Source organism: Carcharodon carcharias, chromosome 4 (assembly GCF_017639515.1).
Source record: "Carcharodon carcharias isolate sCarCar2 chromosome 4, sCarCar2.pri, whole genome shotgun sequence".
Lineage (NCBI taxonomy): Eukaryota > Metazoa > Chordata > Chondrichthyes > Lamniformes > Lamnidae > Carcharodon > Carcharodon carcharias.
In genome coordinates, this window is record NC_054470.1 from 186546002 (window position 1) to 186560911 (window position 14910).

Sequence of the window (14910 nt, forward strand, 5' to 3'; positions counted from 1 at the left end):
TCAGAATATAAAGAATGACAGATAATGACTAAATAATTAATCAGGAGAAAGAGTGTATGAGAGGAAGCTAGCTAGAAATGTAAAAACAGGTAGCAAGAGTTTCTACAGGTACTTAAAAAGAAAAAGAGTAAGTAAAGTGAGTGTTGGTCCTCTAGAGACTGACAGTGGGGAGTTAATAGTCGATAATAAGGAAATGGCGGATGAAATGAACAAATATTTTGCTTCTGTCTTCACTATAGAGGATACAAAAAACATTCCAGTAATATCTGTAAATCAGGAGGTGCAAGGGAGAGAAGAACTTGGTGAAATTACAATCACTGGGGAAGCGGTACTGAGCAAACTGAGGGAGCTGCGGGCTGACAAGTCTCCGGGTCCTGATGGACTTCATCCTAGGGCTCAAAAGAGGTGGCTAATGAGGTAGGAGATGTGCTGGTGTTAATTTTCTAAAATTCTCTAGATTCTGGAAAGGTTCCATCAGACTGGAAAGTAGCAAATATAACCCCTCTATTCAAGAATGGAGGGAGGCAGAAAACAGGAAGCTATAGGCCAGTTAGCTTGACGTCTGTCATGGGGAAGGTGCTAGAATCGATCATTAAGGAGGTTATAGCTGGGTACTTAGAGAAACTCAAAGTAATTGGGAAGAGTCAGCATGGTTCTGTGAAAGGAAAATCATGTCCAACCAATTTATTAGAGTTCTTTTATGGAGTAACACGCACCGTGGATAAAGGGGAGCCTGTAGACATGCTGTACTTGGATTTCCATAAGGCATTTGATAAGGTGCCACATCAAACGTTATTGCAGAAAATAAAAGCTCCTGGTGTAGTGGGTAACATATTAGCATGAATTGAAGATTGGCTGGCTGGCAGAAAACAGAGAGTATGCATAAATGGATCTTTTTCTGATTGGCAGGATGTGATGAGTGGAGTCCTGTAGGGGTCTGTGCTGGGGCCTCAACTTTTTACAATTGATGTCAATGACACAGATGAGGGGTGTGAAGATATGGTAGCTAAATTTGCAGATGACACAAAGATGGGTATGAAAGTATGTTGTATGTTGTGAAGAGGGCATAAGTAGGTTGCAGATGGTTAAAGATAGGTTGAGGGAGTGAGCAAAAATCAGGCAGATGGAGTATAATGTGGGAAAATGTGAAGCTGTTCACTTTGGCAGGAAGAATAATCACTTAAGCATAGAACGGCTGCAGAATTCCAAGGTACAGAGGGATCTAGGCATTCGAGTGCATGAGTCACAGAAAGTTAATATGCAGGTACAGCATGTAATTTAGAATGCCAATGGAATGCTATTCTTTATTATGAGAAGAATTGAACATAAAAGTAAGGATGTTAGGCTTCAGCTACACAGGATATTGGTGAGAACACATCTCGAAAACTGCGTGCGGTTTTGGTCTCCTTATTTAAGGAAGGATGTAAATGCATTGGAGGTGGTTCAGACGAGGTTTACTAGATTGATACTTGGAATGAGCAGGTTGTCCTATGAGGAAAGGTTAGACAGACTGGACTTGTTTCCACTGCAGTTTAGAAGAGTGAGGGATGACTTGATTGAAGTATGCAAGATCCTGAATGGTATTGACAAGGTGGACCTGGAAAAGATGCTTCCCCTTGTGGGTGAGTCCAGAGCTAGGGGACATTGTTTTAAAATTAGGGGTCGCCCTTTTAGGACCGAGATGAGGAGAATTTTTTTCCCTCTGGGGTTTGTGCAACTTTGGAATTCTCTGCCTCAGAAAGTGATGGAGGCAGGGTCATTGAATATTTTTAAGGCAGACATAGATAGATTCTTGTTAGGCAAGGGAATCAAAGGTTATTGGGGTTAGATGGGAATGTGCAATTCGAAACACAAACAAATCAGCCATGATCTTATTGAATGGTGGAGCAGGCTCGAGGGGCCGAATGGCCTACTTGTGCACCCATTTTATATGTTTATATGAACATTGGTAATCTTTTTGGAAGGGAAGGATCTTTTAAATAAACACTAGGATGTGAGAATTAGCAGAGTATAACTTCCGATTGTGGTATATGACTATTCCTTTAAATATATTGGGAGGGTTTCTGTAGTCTGGACAATATAAATGAGTTTTTCTACTGGGGAAACAGGGACTAGGAAAAGGGAACAATTAGGTGATCCTCCATGCATTATTGTTTATAGTAATTGCAGTGCCCTAATTTCCTCCAGCCCAGGCCAACAACTATTCAATGGCCCAAGATTGTAAAGAAGCACTTCATAAAAGGCACTCCACTTGGAAGTGACAGGTCTATACATATCTGCTGTTTCTTCCCCCTGCATTAAGTTGTAATAGAACCTCTTTCTAAAAGCACACGTCTCACCGCTGAACTCATCATTTGGTCCTTCCAAACCCTTCCACACATGGTAATCGATCATTAGCAATTACATTCATGAGATACTATATACTTCAGTTTTGAATGGGCTTCACTCTTTATCACACTGCAGTGTTTTCAGAACACATGTAGTTCTACAGAGCCACTTCTGGGACACTGCGTTCAGATAACACTTACAGTTAAATATAGAGCAAAGCTACTCCTCTGGTGCTGCGAGTTCAGAACATGCAGGAATACCCTTAAAATTGAAGCTCGGTTACTTGCGAGGCATTTCTTCACACAAGCAATTACAGTCTTTCTCATGAGCAGGGTGGCTTTGCAATCATGTGACGAAGTGGATCTCGTCCTCGTGTTCAAACACCCTCTTATCCAGCCCTACAAGCTCTGACAACTCTGCGTACATCCCAACCCTGGTCTCTCGCACACCCCTCACTTCCTTTGCCCCGCCTTTGACCCTAAGCTCTGGAATTTCCACCCCTCACCTCTCTGCCTCTCCCTCCTTCTTCAAGATGCTCCTTGAAACCTAGCCCTTTGACCAAGCTTTCGGTCACCAATCCTAATATTTTCTTCTTTAGCTCAGTATCTATTTGCCATATTTTGTGCCTGTGACAGTCTTACGTTAGAAAAAGGTGCAATATAAATGCAAGTTGTCGTCGAACTCTGATTGGAGGGCTTTAGTTAAAGTGTTAACTGTTTATGTGGTCCTTATAAAATACATATTAGCAAAAGCCTCATCCTCATTGTGTGAAATATATTATCCTGGCAAACCAATGATACAGCAGAGGTTGTGTTCATGTGGAACACAGTTTGGAGAATTGGGGCTGATTTTCTGACCAGTGCAACTCCCCACTGGAATATTTGAGCGTGTCCTTTGTAACTACTTGCAACAACTAAGCACACAATCTCTTTCCCTTTCCCTGAATCCCCTCATGTTCTCCTCTAACAGTGCTGAAGCCTTGCTGGGGTATTATATTACATTTTACATAAAAATGATGATACTCTACAGGAGCCTCCATAAACCCTTCTCCATCATACCCTAACCTTGTATTCCTTTCTCCCTTGTTTATCTAGTCTTCTGCTACCAGCATCTACGGGCGGGATTTTTCGACTCGCTAGCTGCAGGCATCAATGTGAAAATTTGGGGAGCGGCCAAAAGTCAATTAACTTTTGGCTGCTCTCCAAATTTTCCCACCCCACCCTTGACAATGCCCACCGCTGGCAGGGCTGGAAAATCCCGGCCTATGTTATTTTCCTCAATTACTCCTTCTGCCAGCAAGTTTCACATCTTTGTATAGAGAGGTTTCTCTTGAATGACCTATTGGAATTATTAGTGATTTTCTTTTTATTTTAATCCCTGGTTCCAGTCTCCTCCAACAAGTAGAAACATCGTTTCTATGGTCTGCCCCATCACACCCTTTCATAGGCTGCTATGGTGATGACACTGCTACCTCAGCCTAGTGGCCATTCACAGCAAATATGGGCAGCTTTTTTCCACTCCTGATGAAGCTCATTGCTGACCTGTAGTGTATTGTAAATTGCATTGTGCATTTTGTCCACGAAAGGCTTCCGTACCCATATACCAGCAGAGGGAGTCTAGGAGAATAAAGGAATCCATGTTTTAACAGCATGTGCAGTTCTGATTCTGAATGTATCTTGCTGAATCTTGCTGTTTCTTCCCAAGAACTTCACATGATTCAGTTGAGATCAACCAATCTAATATGGAAACCCTTACCACATTTAAAAAAAATACTTGGATATGCATTTGAAATGCTGTTACCCACAGGGCTACAGACCAAGGGCTGGAAAATGGAATTAGGCGAGATAGCTCTTTCTCAACTGGCACAGTTATGATGGGTTGAATAACCTCCTCCAGTACCATAAGCTTTCACACACATTTTTAAATGTGGTAAGAGTTTCCATGTTAGTTTGGTTGATCTCAACTGAGTCATGTAAAGTTCTTGGGAAGAAACAGCAAGATTCAGCAAGATACATTCAGAATCAGAACTGCACATGCTGTTAAAACATGGATTCCTTTATTCTCCTTCTAGACTCCCTCTGCTGGTATATGGGTACGGAAGCCTTTCGTGGACAAAATGCACAATGCAATTTACAATACACTACAGGTTAGCAATGAGCTTCACCTGGAGCGGAAAAATTCACGCGTGAATTTCTATGTTTTCTACATTAATCCAACAGCCCCCAAGGCACTGTGAGTCTCTCATTTCCCTTCACAGTTTGGTATAAGGAAAAACAAAACTTTTATCCGTCTTAAAATTACAAATAAAATGGAGATTGCATCAGCAGGCAAGGCTGCAGTCAACCACAGACTTGTACAGTACTGACAGAGACCATTTGGCCCATTGTGCCCAGGCCAGCTCTTTGAAAGAGCTATCCAATTAATCCCACTCCTCTGCTCCTTCCCCAACACCAGGATTTAGAAGCTAGATTTTGCTTTGACGCAGCACACATGGTGTGGGAGGTGGTGTTCCACCTGGAAGAAGATAAAGCACTAATGAATCTAATTGTGTGGTAGTACAGAACTTGACTGTTACTGAAAAAAGAGACACGTCGAAGCTTTTCATCTTGCACTCATCAGGACACTTTGCCAGAATACCAATACAAGGGGAAAACAATTAAAACCTAAAAAATTGTTGTTTTCCCCCTTATATTGGTATTCTTGTGAAGTGTCCTGATGAGTCCAAGACAAAAATCTTCGACATGTCTCTTTTCTTGCAATACTCAAGTAATGAAGCTATTGTTGTCGTTTACACCTTCTTGTGACTTAACTTTTGTTTCTTTACTTGTCCCATTACCACTGTCTTTGACCTTGCACCATGAAACCTTTTGTCATTAATCTCTCCTGCCCTCCAACCTATCAACGACATTCGCCTTTGTTCTTCATCTCACCTGACACACCGCCACCAGCCTCCCCACCCCACCCCACTCTTCGCTTGCTCAAAACCCATTAAAGTTTCAATCTTTCCCAGTTCTGATGAAAGGTCACAGGCTGTAACGCTAACTCTGTTTCTCTCCCCGCGGATGTCGCCAGACCTGTTGAGTACTTCTACCGCTTTTGGTTTTTATTTCAGCATTCCAGCATATACAGGGTTTTGAGTTTTGGCAAAGTCTCAGTCTTCAGCTTTGCACTGGTGGATAGGCCTTGAGTGAACCATGGCAAACCATGGCAAACTGCTGCATCAGCTGTGCCAGAGAGCAGAGCTCCACGCCGATGTGGCAGTGGCAGAATTCGAAAACATGCCAGACATCACCCTGTATTAAATGGCTATCACCGAGTGTAATGGCACCCTGGTCTTTTGTTGCCATGTCAGCATGGCTTGTCCAGTTCCATAGGTGTTAGATGTGCCTGCCATGCAAGTAGGAGCTGGCACTAAAACCTAAAACAGCTTTTCATGAGAAGGAATCTGTGCCAGTATTACACTCCTTCGATAAAAGGACATGTTAAAAGCTTCAACACATCAAGGATCAGGGAGATGGTGTAGTGATCATGTCACTGGACTAGTAATCCAGAGGCCCAGGTTAATGCTCTGGGGGCATTGGTTCAAATCCCACCGTGATAAAATTCAGATTCAATTAATAAATCTGGAATGTAAAGCTAGTCTCAGTGATGGTGACCATGACACTATCATGTTGTAAAAACCTACCTGTTTCACTGATGTCCTTTAGGGGAGGAGACTTGCTGTCCTGGTCTGGTCTATGTGTGACTCCAGACCCTCTGAAATGGCCTGGCAAGTTCAAGGGCAATTAGAAATGGGCAATATATGCTGGTGATGCCCACATGCCATGGAGGAATAACTTAACAAAAATAATCTGGCAGCCCTGTGAAATGCTGGAGGTACCCCTGTTTTACGCCACATTTCGGAATGTTCATTTTGGAAGTCTGCACTGCACTTTCAGGCTGACACAACATTGGAATGGGAGGCAAGAACAAAAATAGCTGGAAAAACTCAGCAGACCTGACAGCATCTGCGGAGAGGAGCACAGTTAACGCTTCGAGTCTGTATGACTCTTCAACAGAACTTGGATCGGTGGCTTTTTGGGAAGATAGTTCTAAGTTGGGGGAGACAACAGGTTGAGTTATGGCTCAGGGAGTTGGGGGCTGGTTGCGGGGTGGAATTGAGTTTCTACGAACAAGTGGAGAGCAGCAGAAGGGCCCCCACCCACGAGGAAATAAAAACTCTCCACTTTGAGCTTCAGTCAAACTGCACTCAGAATGAAGCAATAGTTTTTTTTTATTCTCTCTGCGATTTAATTCCTTGAGTAGAAGAAGCGCAGATTTTTTGGCCTGGATTTTTTTTTTTATATATATTAAATGGAATTGGAATAAGTCCAATTCACCTCCTCCTCTAGTTAGGAAAAATTATTCTGAATAGTTTCCATATGTGGAGAGCTAGCTGAATGGATACCCTCACAGTCCTTGCAACTCACGTAACCTTTTCTTATATTTGCTATTTTAAAATTGCCAACATATGTGCCTCCAACAGTGGCTCCCAATTTGTGTGCCTACATCTGCAGATGTATAAACACGCATTCCTAGAGGTTACTCACATACCATGCAAACATTCCCGATTGTCCAGTTCCAAAAACAATTGCATGAGGGAGGTTTTCATTCTGCTTTTTAAGAGTGGTTTCAAAGCGAACTATTTTTTGTCATTCGCTCCCTTTATTCCTATTCTTCCTCCCCCCATCTCCCCAGAGCATTCTCGTGCTGTGTGGAACCCTCCCACTTTAACCTTAAGGACTGGGGGGAGATTGGACAGAGGGGTAAAAAGCTGGAAGAAAAACACACACACCACACTCTCACACTTCTAAAAATAAATTGCCACCATTTTTGGAAATACCGTTCCTTTTCTCTCGCAAAACATTTCCATGAAATGATAAATAGCATTCTGACAACATCACAGTCCTTAAAGACTTGACCCCGCTGCGGTAAATATAACTGAGCTCATTCTTCGCCTCAACCTCCTTGTCGTTAATGTAAATAAAACCAGAGGGAATACTGGCAAAAATCCATTCAGCTTGACATCACCCCCTCCTTAAAAGGAGAACTCTGGCAGAGGTGGCCATTACTCAGGTCATTTCTTTCTGAATGAGACGCTCTTGGGGAGGTAGACATTCAGTAGGTGCCGAATATCACGGGAAACCCCGACAGGGACCAGCTTTACACGTCACCCAAAAGACGCCGGGCGGAATTCCTGATTGCGTGAGGAGGTGGGCGGCCCCACAGTCTTCCGACACCAGCCGGCGTGCCGGTTTGCCGGCGTGTTCCCGCTTCTGGGTCCTTTTGGAGCACGCCAGTCTGGGTGGCAAGTGGTTTCCCACCCTGCGGAGGCAATGATTAAGGGGCCTTACGCTCCTCTCCAACCGCCAACTGGAATTTTCCGGCTGCCTGGGGTGGGTGGGGGGGGTGGTGGGTAGGCCTTCTGGTGTCAGATTGAGGAGATGGGGGCGGGCGGGTAGATGTTCCAGTTGGTTTTGTAAACTCCCCCTGGTTTATAAATGGCTACAGCTACTGCTGCAGGCTGATCTGTGGCTGGGCTCCCCGCCCCCCCCCCCCGCCCCGACAAGGCTGCTTTGACCAATTTTTTATTGCTGGAATTTTATAAGCTTTGAGAGGGCACCTCCCTCTTGAGGTGCCCTCCCTCTCTCTCTCTCTCTCTCTCTCTCCACCACCTGTATGGGTGGCAATCACCTCTAAGAGTGAGACTGCTGCTCTCCCGGTATTGGAAGGCCCCCTAATGGCTCCCCGCCCAGCCTCGAGAGCTTTGCCCTCAGCCCTCAAATTGGACGGAGAGTGCACACCATCCTTTCAAAAGTTGCTTTGGACATCTGTCGCCAACTTGGAGTGTGGCCGGGACCCCGAGGTTCTCCTGATGTCAGGGTCTCGACCCCAGAATGAAAATCCAGCCCACTCTTTCAGTGGGAATGAGAAGGGGCCAATCACTGAATCAAGACGTGCATGGTGTTTTTTTTTTTCCCTCAGCCTTCCACTTCCTACCCCGTTAGATGACACATTAAAGCAAGGCCTCACCTTCCTCTTCAGGTGAACATTAAAAAGGGCGGGAGATTGTGAGGTGGGAACCCTGCCACCTTTCTGCCTTTGCCCAGTTATGTCCAGGGCAGGAATGTGTGTGGATGGTCTTCTGGACCGGATGCTAATTGAGGCCCTTAAGCGAGAAATTAATGGTGTGGGGTTCAGCCCGTGGCTGGCTTCCAGAAGGGTCCCTCATTCCAAGGCACTCATTCCCCGATCAAGCAACCCAGCATCAGCAAGAGCAGGGGGCCCGCTGAGAGCCATTCCGCTGCCCTTTCTTCTGACCCCTTTCCCCACCTAGCCAGTGACCCCCCCCTCCCTGAAACCCTCATCCTCCTCTCGCTCACCTGTGGCCTGGGACCCTCATCAATCCTAAGCCTCTGGTAGATGCGCTACCAGCAGCTGCCACCGGTTCCCGTGGTGCTGACGGGCTATGGAGAGCTGTGGCCTCTGATTGGCTGGAAGGTCTTGGGGCAGGGTGGGATTTCCAACCCTGAGGTCCTAAACCTAGGTGAGGACCCGACGCTGGCCAGTTAAGTGCCTGATGGACACGTAATCTCAGTGGGCCTCCCCTAACGGGTGCAACATGGGACCTACCACTGGTTATACAATCGCCGGGCAAGATCCCCATCGCCAACATTAAATTCTGGATCAGGCATAGGAAACAGAGGTCAGAACTGAGGTGAACCCTGAGGAGGCGGAGGGGGTGACAGTCACTCGTTGTGATTTTCATGGGGGTGGTCAGTTAGATGCCTGAGGGTGGGCTCTTGAAGGTGGGGGTTTTTGTGGGGGGGGGGTCAATCAAAAGACTTTCAGCTTTAAAGAAGCCACAGGACGTAACAGAGGCTTCAAGATGAAGAACCCCCTCTCTCCAACTCTTTTACACGTGAATTAAAAAAATGGATCTTGCAGGCAGGCCACCACTGTATGGAGGGAGCGCCCCCGCCCCCCCACCCACCACTCCATGGAGGCCTGGAGCTACTCCTGCACACAAGCAGGCAGGGAGGGCCTCCATGCCTGTCTGTGGAGCACTGACCTCTTGGCCTGCTGCTGCGAAGCCTTTTCCAGCCAAACTGGCCCCCTGGCCTGCAGGAACATATAAACCAGGGGCAGGAATAGGCCACTAGGCCCTTCAAGCCTGCTCTGCCGTTCAATCAGTTTATGGCTGACCTGATTGTAACTGCCTGCCTACCCTCAATAACCTTTCACCCCTTTGTTAATCAAGAATCTCTCTAACTCTGCCTTAAAAATATTCAAAGACCCTGCTTCCAAACCTGGAGGCCGACTGGAAACTTCCAGCTGGCTTTCTTACATTGGCCTCAATAGGTTCTTAAGGACCCATGTTGCCTACCTGCCATGTGTAGGCAGGTAACCCTGCTGTGTCCCCCTCCATCTCCTCAAAAATGGCCCGGAGTTGGGATGGAGCTGGGGAATTGGCGTACCAGCCAGTGAGGCTATTTTGGTTCCCGCCCACCTCCATTTCCAGCCATGGCTGAGGAGGGTTGGGGGAGGGGGGGATCAAAATCTTGCCCCAGGACCTGGGTACAAACCTCAAGCCTGACAGTCTGGTGCAGCAGTAAAGCCATTTGGATGAAACATTAAACCAAGGCCCCATCTGCCTACTGGGATGGAGACCAAAGATCCTGCGGCACCTATTTTGAAGACGAGCAGGTGAGTTCTCCCCAGTCTCCTGGCCAATATGTATCCCTCAGTTAACATGGCAAGGAGAGGTGATCTGCCCATTACCACTTTGCAGCTTGGTGTGCGCAAATTGGCTGCTCAGCTTCTGATATCACAACAATCACCACACTTCCAAAGCCCTACACTGGCTGTGGAGAGCCACAGCTGTGAAAGGCGTGAGACGAATGCAAGTTTTCTTCTGCTTCTACTGCAGTTTCAAGGGGTTGTTTTGGAGATTGCGTTTACCCAGTAGGAAAGACCTACCACTTTGCTGTACGTTAGAGTTTTTATTTATTCATTCACGGGATGTAGATTTCGCTGACGGGGCCAGCATTTATTGCCCATCCCTAATTGCCCTTGAGAAAGTGGAAGATTTTGACCCAGTGACAATGAAGGAACAATGATATAGTTCCAAGTCAGGTTGGTGTGTGGCTTGGAGGGGGACTTGCAGCAGGTGGTGTTCCCATGTGCCTGCTGCCCTTGTCCTTCTAGGTGGTGGAGGTCGTGGGCTTGAAAGGTGCTGCCTGAGGAGTCTTGGTGAGTTGCTGCAGTCCATCTCGTAGATGGTACCCACTGCTGCTACTGTGCGTTGGTGTGGAGAGAGTGAATACTTAAGGATGATGTACCAATCAAGCAGGACGGAGACAGAAAGCAGGAAACCTGAAGTAAGTTATCCTAACACCTATCATTGGAAAAATGCTAGAATCCATTGTTAAGGAAGTAGTAGCAGGATATTTAGAAAATAAAATTACGACCAAGCAGAGTCAATATGGCTTTGTGAAAGGAAGGTCGGGTTTGTAAAGTTTATTAGAGTTCTTTGCAGATGTAACAAGCAGTGTGGATAAAGGGGAACCAGTGGACATAGTGTATTTGGATTTCGAAAGACATTCGATAAGGTGCCACATTGAAGGTTACTACACAAGATAAGAGTTCATGGTATTGGTGAGACCACACCCAGAGTACTGTGTACAGTTTTGGTCTGCTTATTGAAGGAGGGACACGCTAGCACTGGAAGCAGTTCAGAAGAGGTTTACCATGTTGATTCCTAGGATGAAGGGATTGTCTTATGAGGAACAGCTGTGTAGGCTGGGCCCATGTTCATTGGTTCTTAGAAGAATAAGAGGTGATTTTATTGGTTGATTCTGAAGGGGCTTGACAGGATATATATCGGGAGGAGGTTTCAGCTCATGGGGGAACAGTTTAAAAATAAGGGGTCTCCCATTTGAGGTGCAAATGAGGAAGAATTTCTTCTCTCAGAGGGTTGCTGATCTGTGGAATTCTCTTCCCCAGAGAGCAGTGGAGGCTGGGTCATTGAATATATTCAAGGCTGAGTTAAATGGATTTTTGATCTATAAGGGAGTCGAGGGTTATTGGGAAGGCAGGAAACTGGAGGTAAGGCCACAATCAGAGCAGCCATGATCTTATTGAAAGTAGGAGCAGGCTGAATGGCCTACTCCTAGAGTCCTTCAGCACAGAAACAGGCCCTTCAGCCCATCATGTCCATGCTGGCTATCAAGCACCTATCTATCCTAATCCCATTTTCCAGCACTTGGCTCGTAGCCTTGTGTACTATGATGTTTCAAGTGTTCATCTAAATATTTCTAAAATGTTGTGAGGGTTCCTGCCTCTACCATCTCCTCAGGCAGTGTGTTCCAGATTCCAACAAGGCTCTGGGTGAATAAACTTTTCCTTAAATCCCCTCTAAACGTCCTGCCCCTTACCTTAAATCTATGCCCCTTGGTTATTGACACCTCTGTTAAGGGGAAATATGTCATCCTATTAACCCTATCCATGCTGCTCATAATTTTGTACACTTCTATCAGGTCCCCCCTCAGCCTTCTCTGCTCTAAGGAAAATAACCCTAGCCTATCCAGTGTCTCTTCATAGCTGAAACACTCCAGCCCAGGCAACATCCTGGTGAATCTCCTCTCTAGCGCAATCACATCCTTCCTATAATGTGATGACCAGAACTGCACACAGTACTCCAGCTGTGGCCTAACTAGCGTTTTGTACAGCACCAACATAACCTCCCTGCTCTTATATTCTATGCCTTGGCTAATAAAGGCAAGTATCCCATATGCATTTTTATGCCTGCTTCTATTTCTTACGCTGTTACCTCTACCAAGCCCCTGAAAAATTATATAAAAATGATCAACTTTGCCTCGAAACAGATTGAGCATTAAAGAAATGTCATCTTTCCATTCTTCCTGTCGCACCACCCCCCCTCCCTTTCGTACACCCGCCCCTCCCCCCTCCCTTTCGTACACTGCCATATCCCAAAAGATCAAAGAGTCGATAAGAAAGAGGAAAAAAATGGGGGAGGCACATAGCCTATGGAAAATCCCATCATTATTTTTAAAATTTGTTTAGTTGCTTGACCATGACGCCAGTTCCCAGTGAAGCTCTTTATGGAATTGATGGCGACTCGCCACCAGAGACTACTTCAGTCAAAATGAGCTTTGGTGGAAAAAATGCTATCAGCGTAACTGGCCATATTTAAAAAAAGAATGATGTATACAAGGCAGCACGTTTCAGCAAGGGATTTACACACTTGGAAGTATGGGAATGTAACAGTTATGTTACTGAACTAGTTATGTTACTGTACTTACTATGGGATCATCCAGCACAGGAGGATTCACCCTATTGTGCCTTTGGGAGAGGCTCCAAGACAGATCACTATTCCCTCACTCTTGCTGAAGCCATGGAGGCATTTGAACACAAGTGTGAGAATTCTAAGGCGTTGCTGGAGCAGGCATCAATGTAGGTCAGCGAGCGTCGGGGAGAGGGGCGAACGAGGCTTGGCGCTATTTAGGGTGCGGGAAGCCGGTTTTTCGGGGTGAGCTGAATTTTATGGAGGGTGGTCCACAGGAGGCCAAACACGAGAACATTGGAGTAGTCAGGTACAGAGGGAACAAATGCACGGGTGAAGGTTTCAAAGGCAGATGAGCTGAGGCAGAGGTGGAGGTGGTGGCGGCGGCTGGAGGTTCGGCTGAGGGAGGCTGCAGACAGCTTGGTTCAGCCTCGGACAGCGGCCAGGAGAGGGGCGGAGTCAGTGCTCACAGAACGTCACCATCACATTCAAAATTTGCTAACAGTACCAAGTATCCTTTTGTTTTCAGTTGATGAATGTATATTCCTGACAAAATCGGCAACATTTGGTGAGTTATGTGGAGGGAACAGATGTGGAACTTGCAAAACTTCCAAGCGTATAATTCAATAATAAATCTGTAAAATCACATAAAACCAGACCCGGGAGAACACTTTTTTATCCAAGAAATAAAGGTAGGAATTACGATCGATGACATTCTTGTGTGAATGGGATGGGTTTATTTTAAAATAACACCTACCTTAATATTATACAGAGAAAATCAGGTAAAATGGCACCAATCGCAATTTAGATCCTCACAAATATCTGTATTTGTCAGACTCATAATTCCATCCACTGGAATTACCATCACCGAATCCCCCACTATCAACATTTTTGGGGTCACCATTGACCAGAAACTGAATTGGACTCGCCATATAAATACTGTGGCTACAAAAGCAGGTCAGAGACTGGGAATCCTGAGATGAGTAACTCACCTCCTGACTCCCCAAAGCCTGTCCACCATCTACAAGGCACAAGTTAGAAGTGTGATGGAACACTTCCCACTTGCCTGGGTGAGGGCAGCTCCCACAACACTCAAGAAGCTTGACACCATCCAGGACAAAGCAGCCCGCTTGATTGGCACCCCCTCCACCACTGACACAGTGTGTACCATCTTCAATCATTGAAAGGGTCACCTGCATTCACTTCAGATTACTACTTGTTTAGCAACATTTTTTCCAGAGAAAGATTGGGAAGAAATGAACTTGGAGGGAAAAAAGTGTTCTTACTGGATTGCTGTGATGTACAACATCATACAGATATCTAGGATTAGGTTAACCGACCCTTTCTTTAGATAACAAGGCATAACAGGAGAAAGAGAAAGCACAGTGAGATCTAGATACTTCAACAAAGCTTCAAAAAGGGCAAATTAAACTCCAATATGTTTCCTGTCTTTTCAGGGTAGTGATCGCGGTCCACCCATTTCCCCTGATGGTTTGGCACCTGGTGGAGAACTTTAATATACAACTAATATCAAAAATACAGGAAATATTCCTGTGGGGGGAATAATGGCGTGGATGAAATGTCATTGGACTAGTAATCCAGAGGCCCAAGCTAATGGTCTGGGGACATGGGTTCAAATCCCACCACAGCAGCTGGTGGAATTTAAATTCAGTTAATAAATCTGGAATATAAAAAAGCTAGTCTCAGTAATGGCGACCATGAAACTATCATCAATTGATGTAAAAACCTGCCTGATCCACTAATGTCCTTTAGGGAAGGAAATCTGCCGTCCTTACCTGGTCTGGCCTACATGTGACTCCAGACTCAAAGCAATGTGGTTGGCTCTTAACTGGCCTCTGAAATGGCTTCGCAAACCACTCAGTTCAAGGGCAATTAAGGATGGGCAACAAATGCTGGCCTTGTCAGTGACACCCACATCCCATGGAAGAATAAAAAAGTCATCTGTAGGAATGGCTTGCATTTATATAGCTCCTAGAATGTCGTAGAACGTGCCAAGACTCTTCAGAGGACAGATGAATTAACTCCAAGTTAATGGGATAGTTGGAAGATGGACCATTGTCAGATGTTTTTTGGACATGGGGAAGAAGGTGGGAAGTACTTTATCACTTCACTGTGGCAACCGCATTAGAACTAACCAAAGCATCCACACAGCAAACATTACCAGCTCTCTTCACAGTTGCTGCCTGTGACCAGCTGAGTATTTCCAACATTATCTG

At 45.6% G+C, this 14910-nt stretch overlaps 1 protein-coding gene across 5 annotated transcripts in view; it reads right to left on the reverse strand.

Moving 5' to 3' along the window:
* palld (palladin, cytoskeletal associated protein) overlaps positions 1–14910 on the reverse strand; it is a 373397-nt gene that overhangs the window by 78650 nt on the left and 279837 nt on the right. Inside the window, exon 1 of one of the 5 annotated variants that reach the window (XM_041186091.1) lies at positions 6922–6972. The exons of the other annotated variants lie outside the window; for them this stretch is intronic. Coding sequence (XP_041042025.1) covers positions 6922–6932 — 11 coding nt within the window. The 5' untranslated portion in view covers positions 6933–6972. Of the gene's footprint in view, positions 1–6921; positions 6973–14910 lie in introns of those variants that run through there. 5 annotated transcript variants of the gene reach the window in all.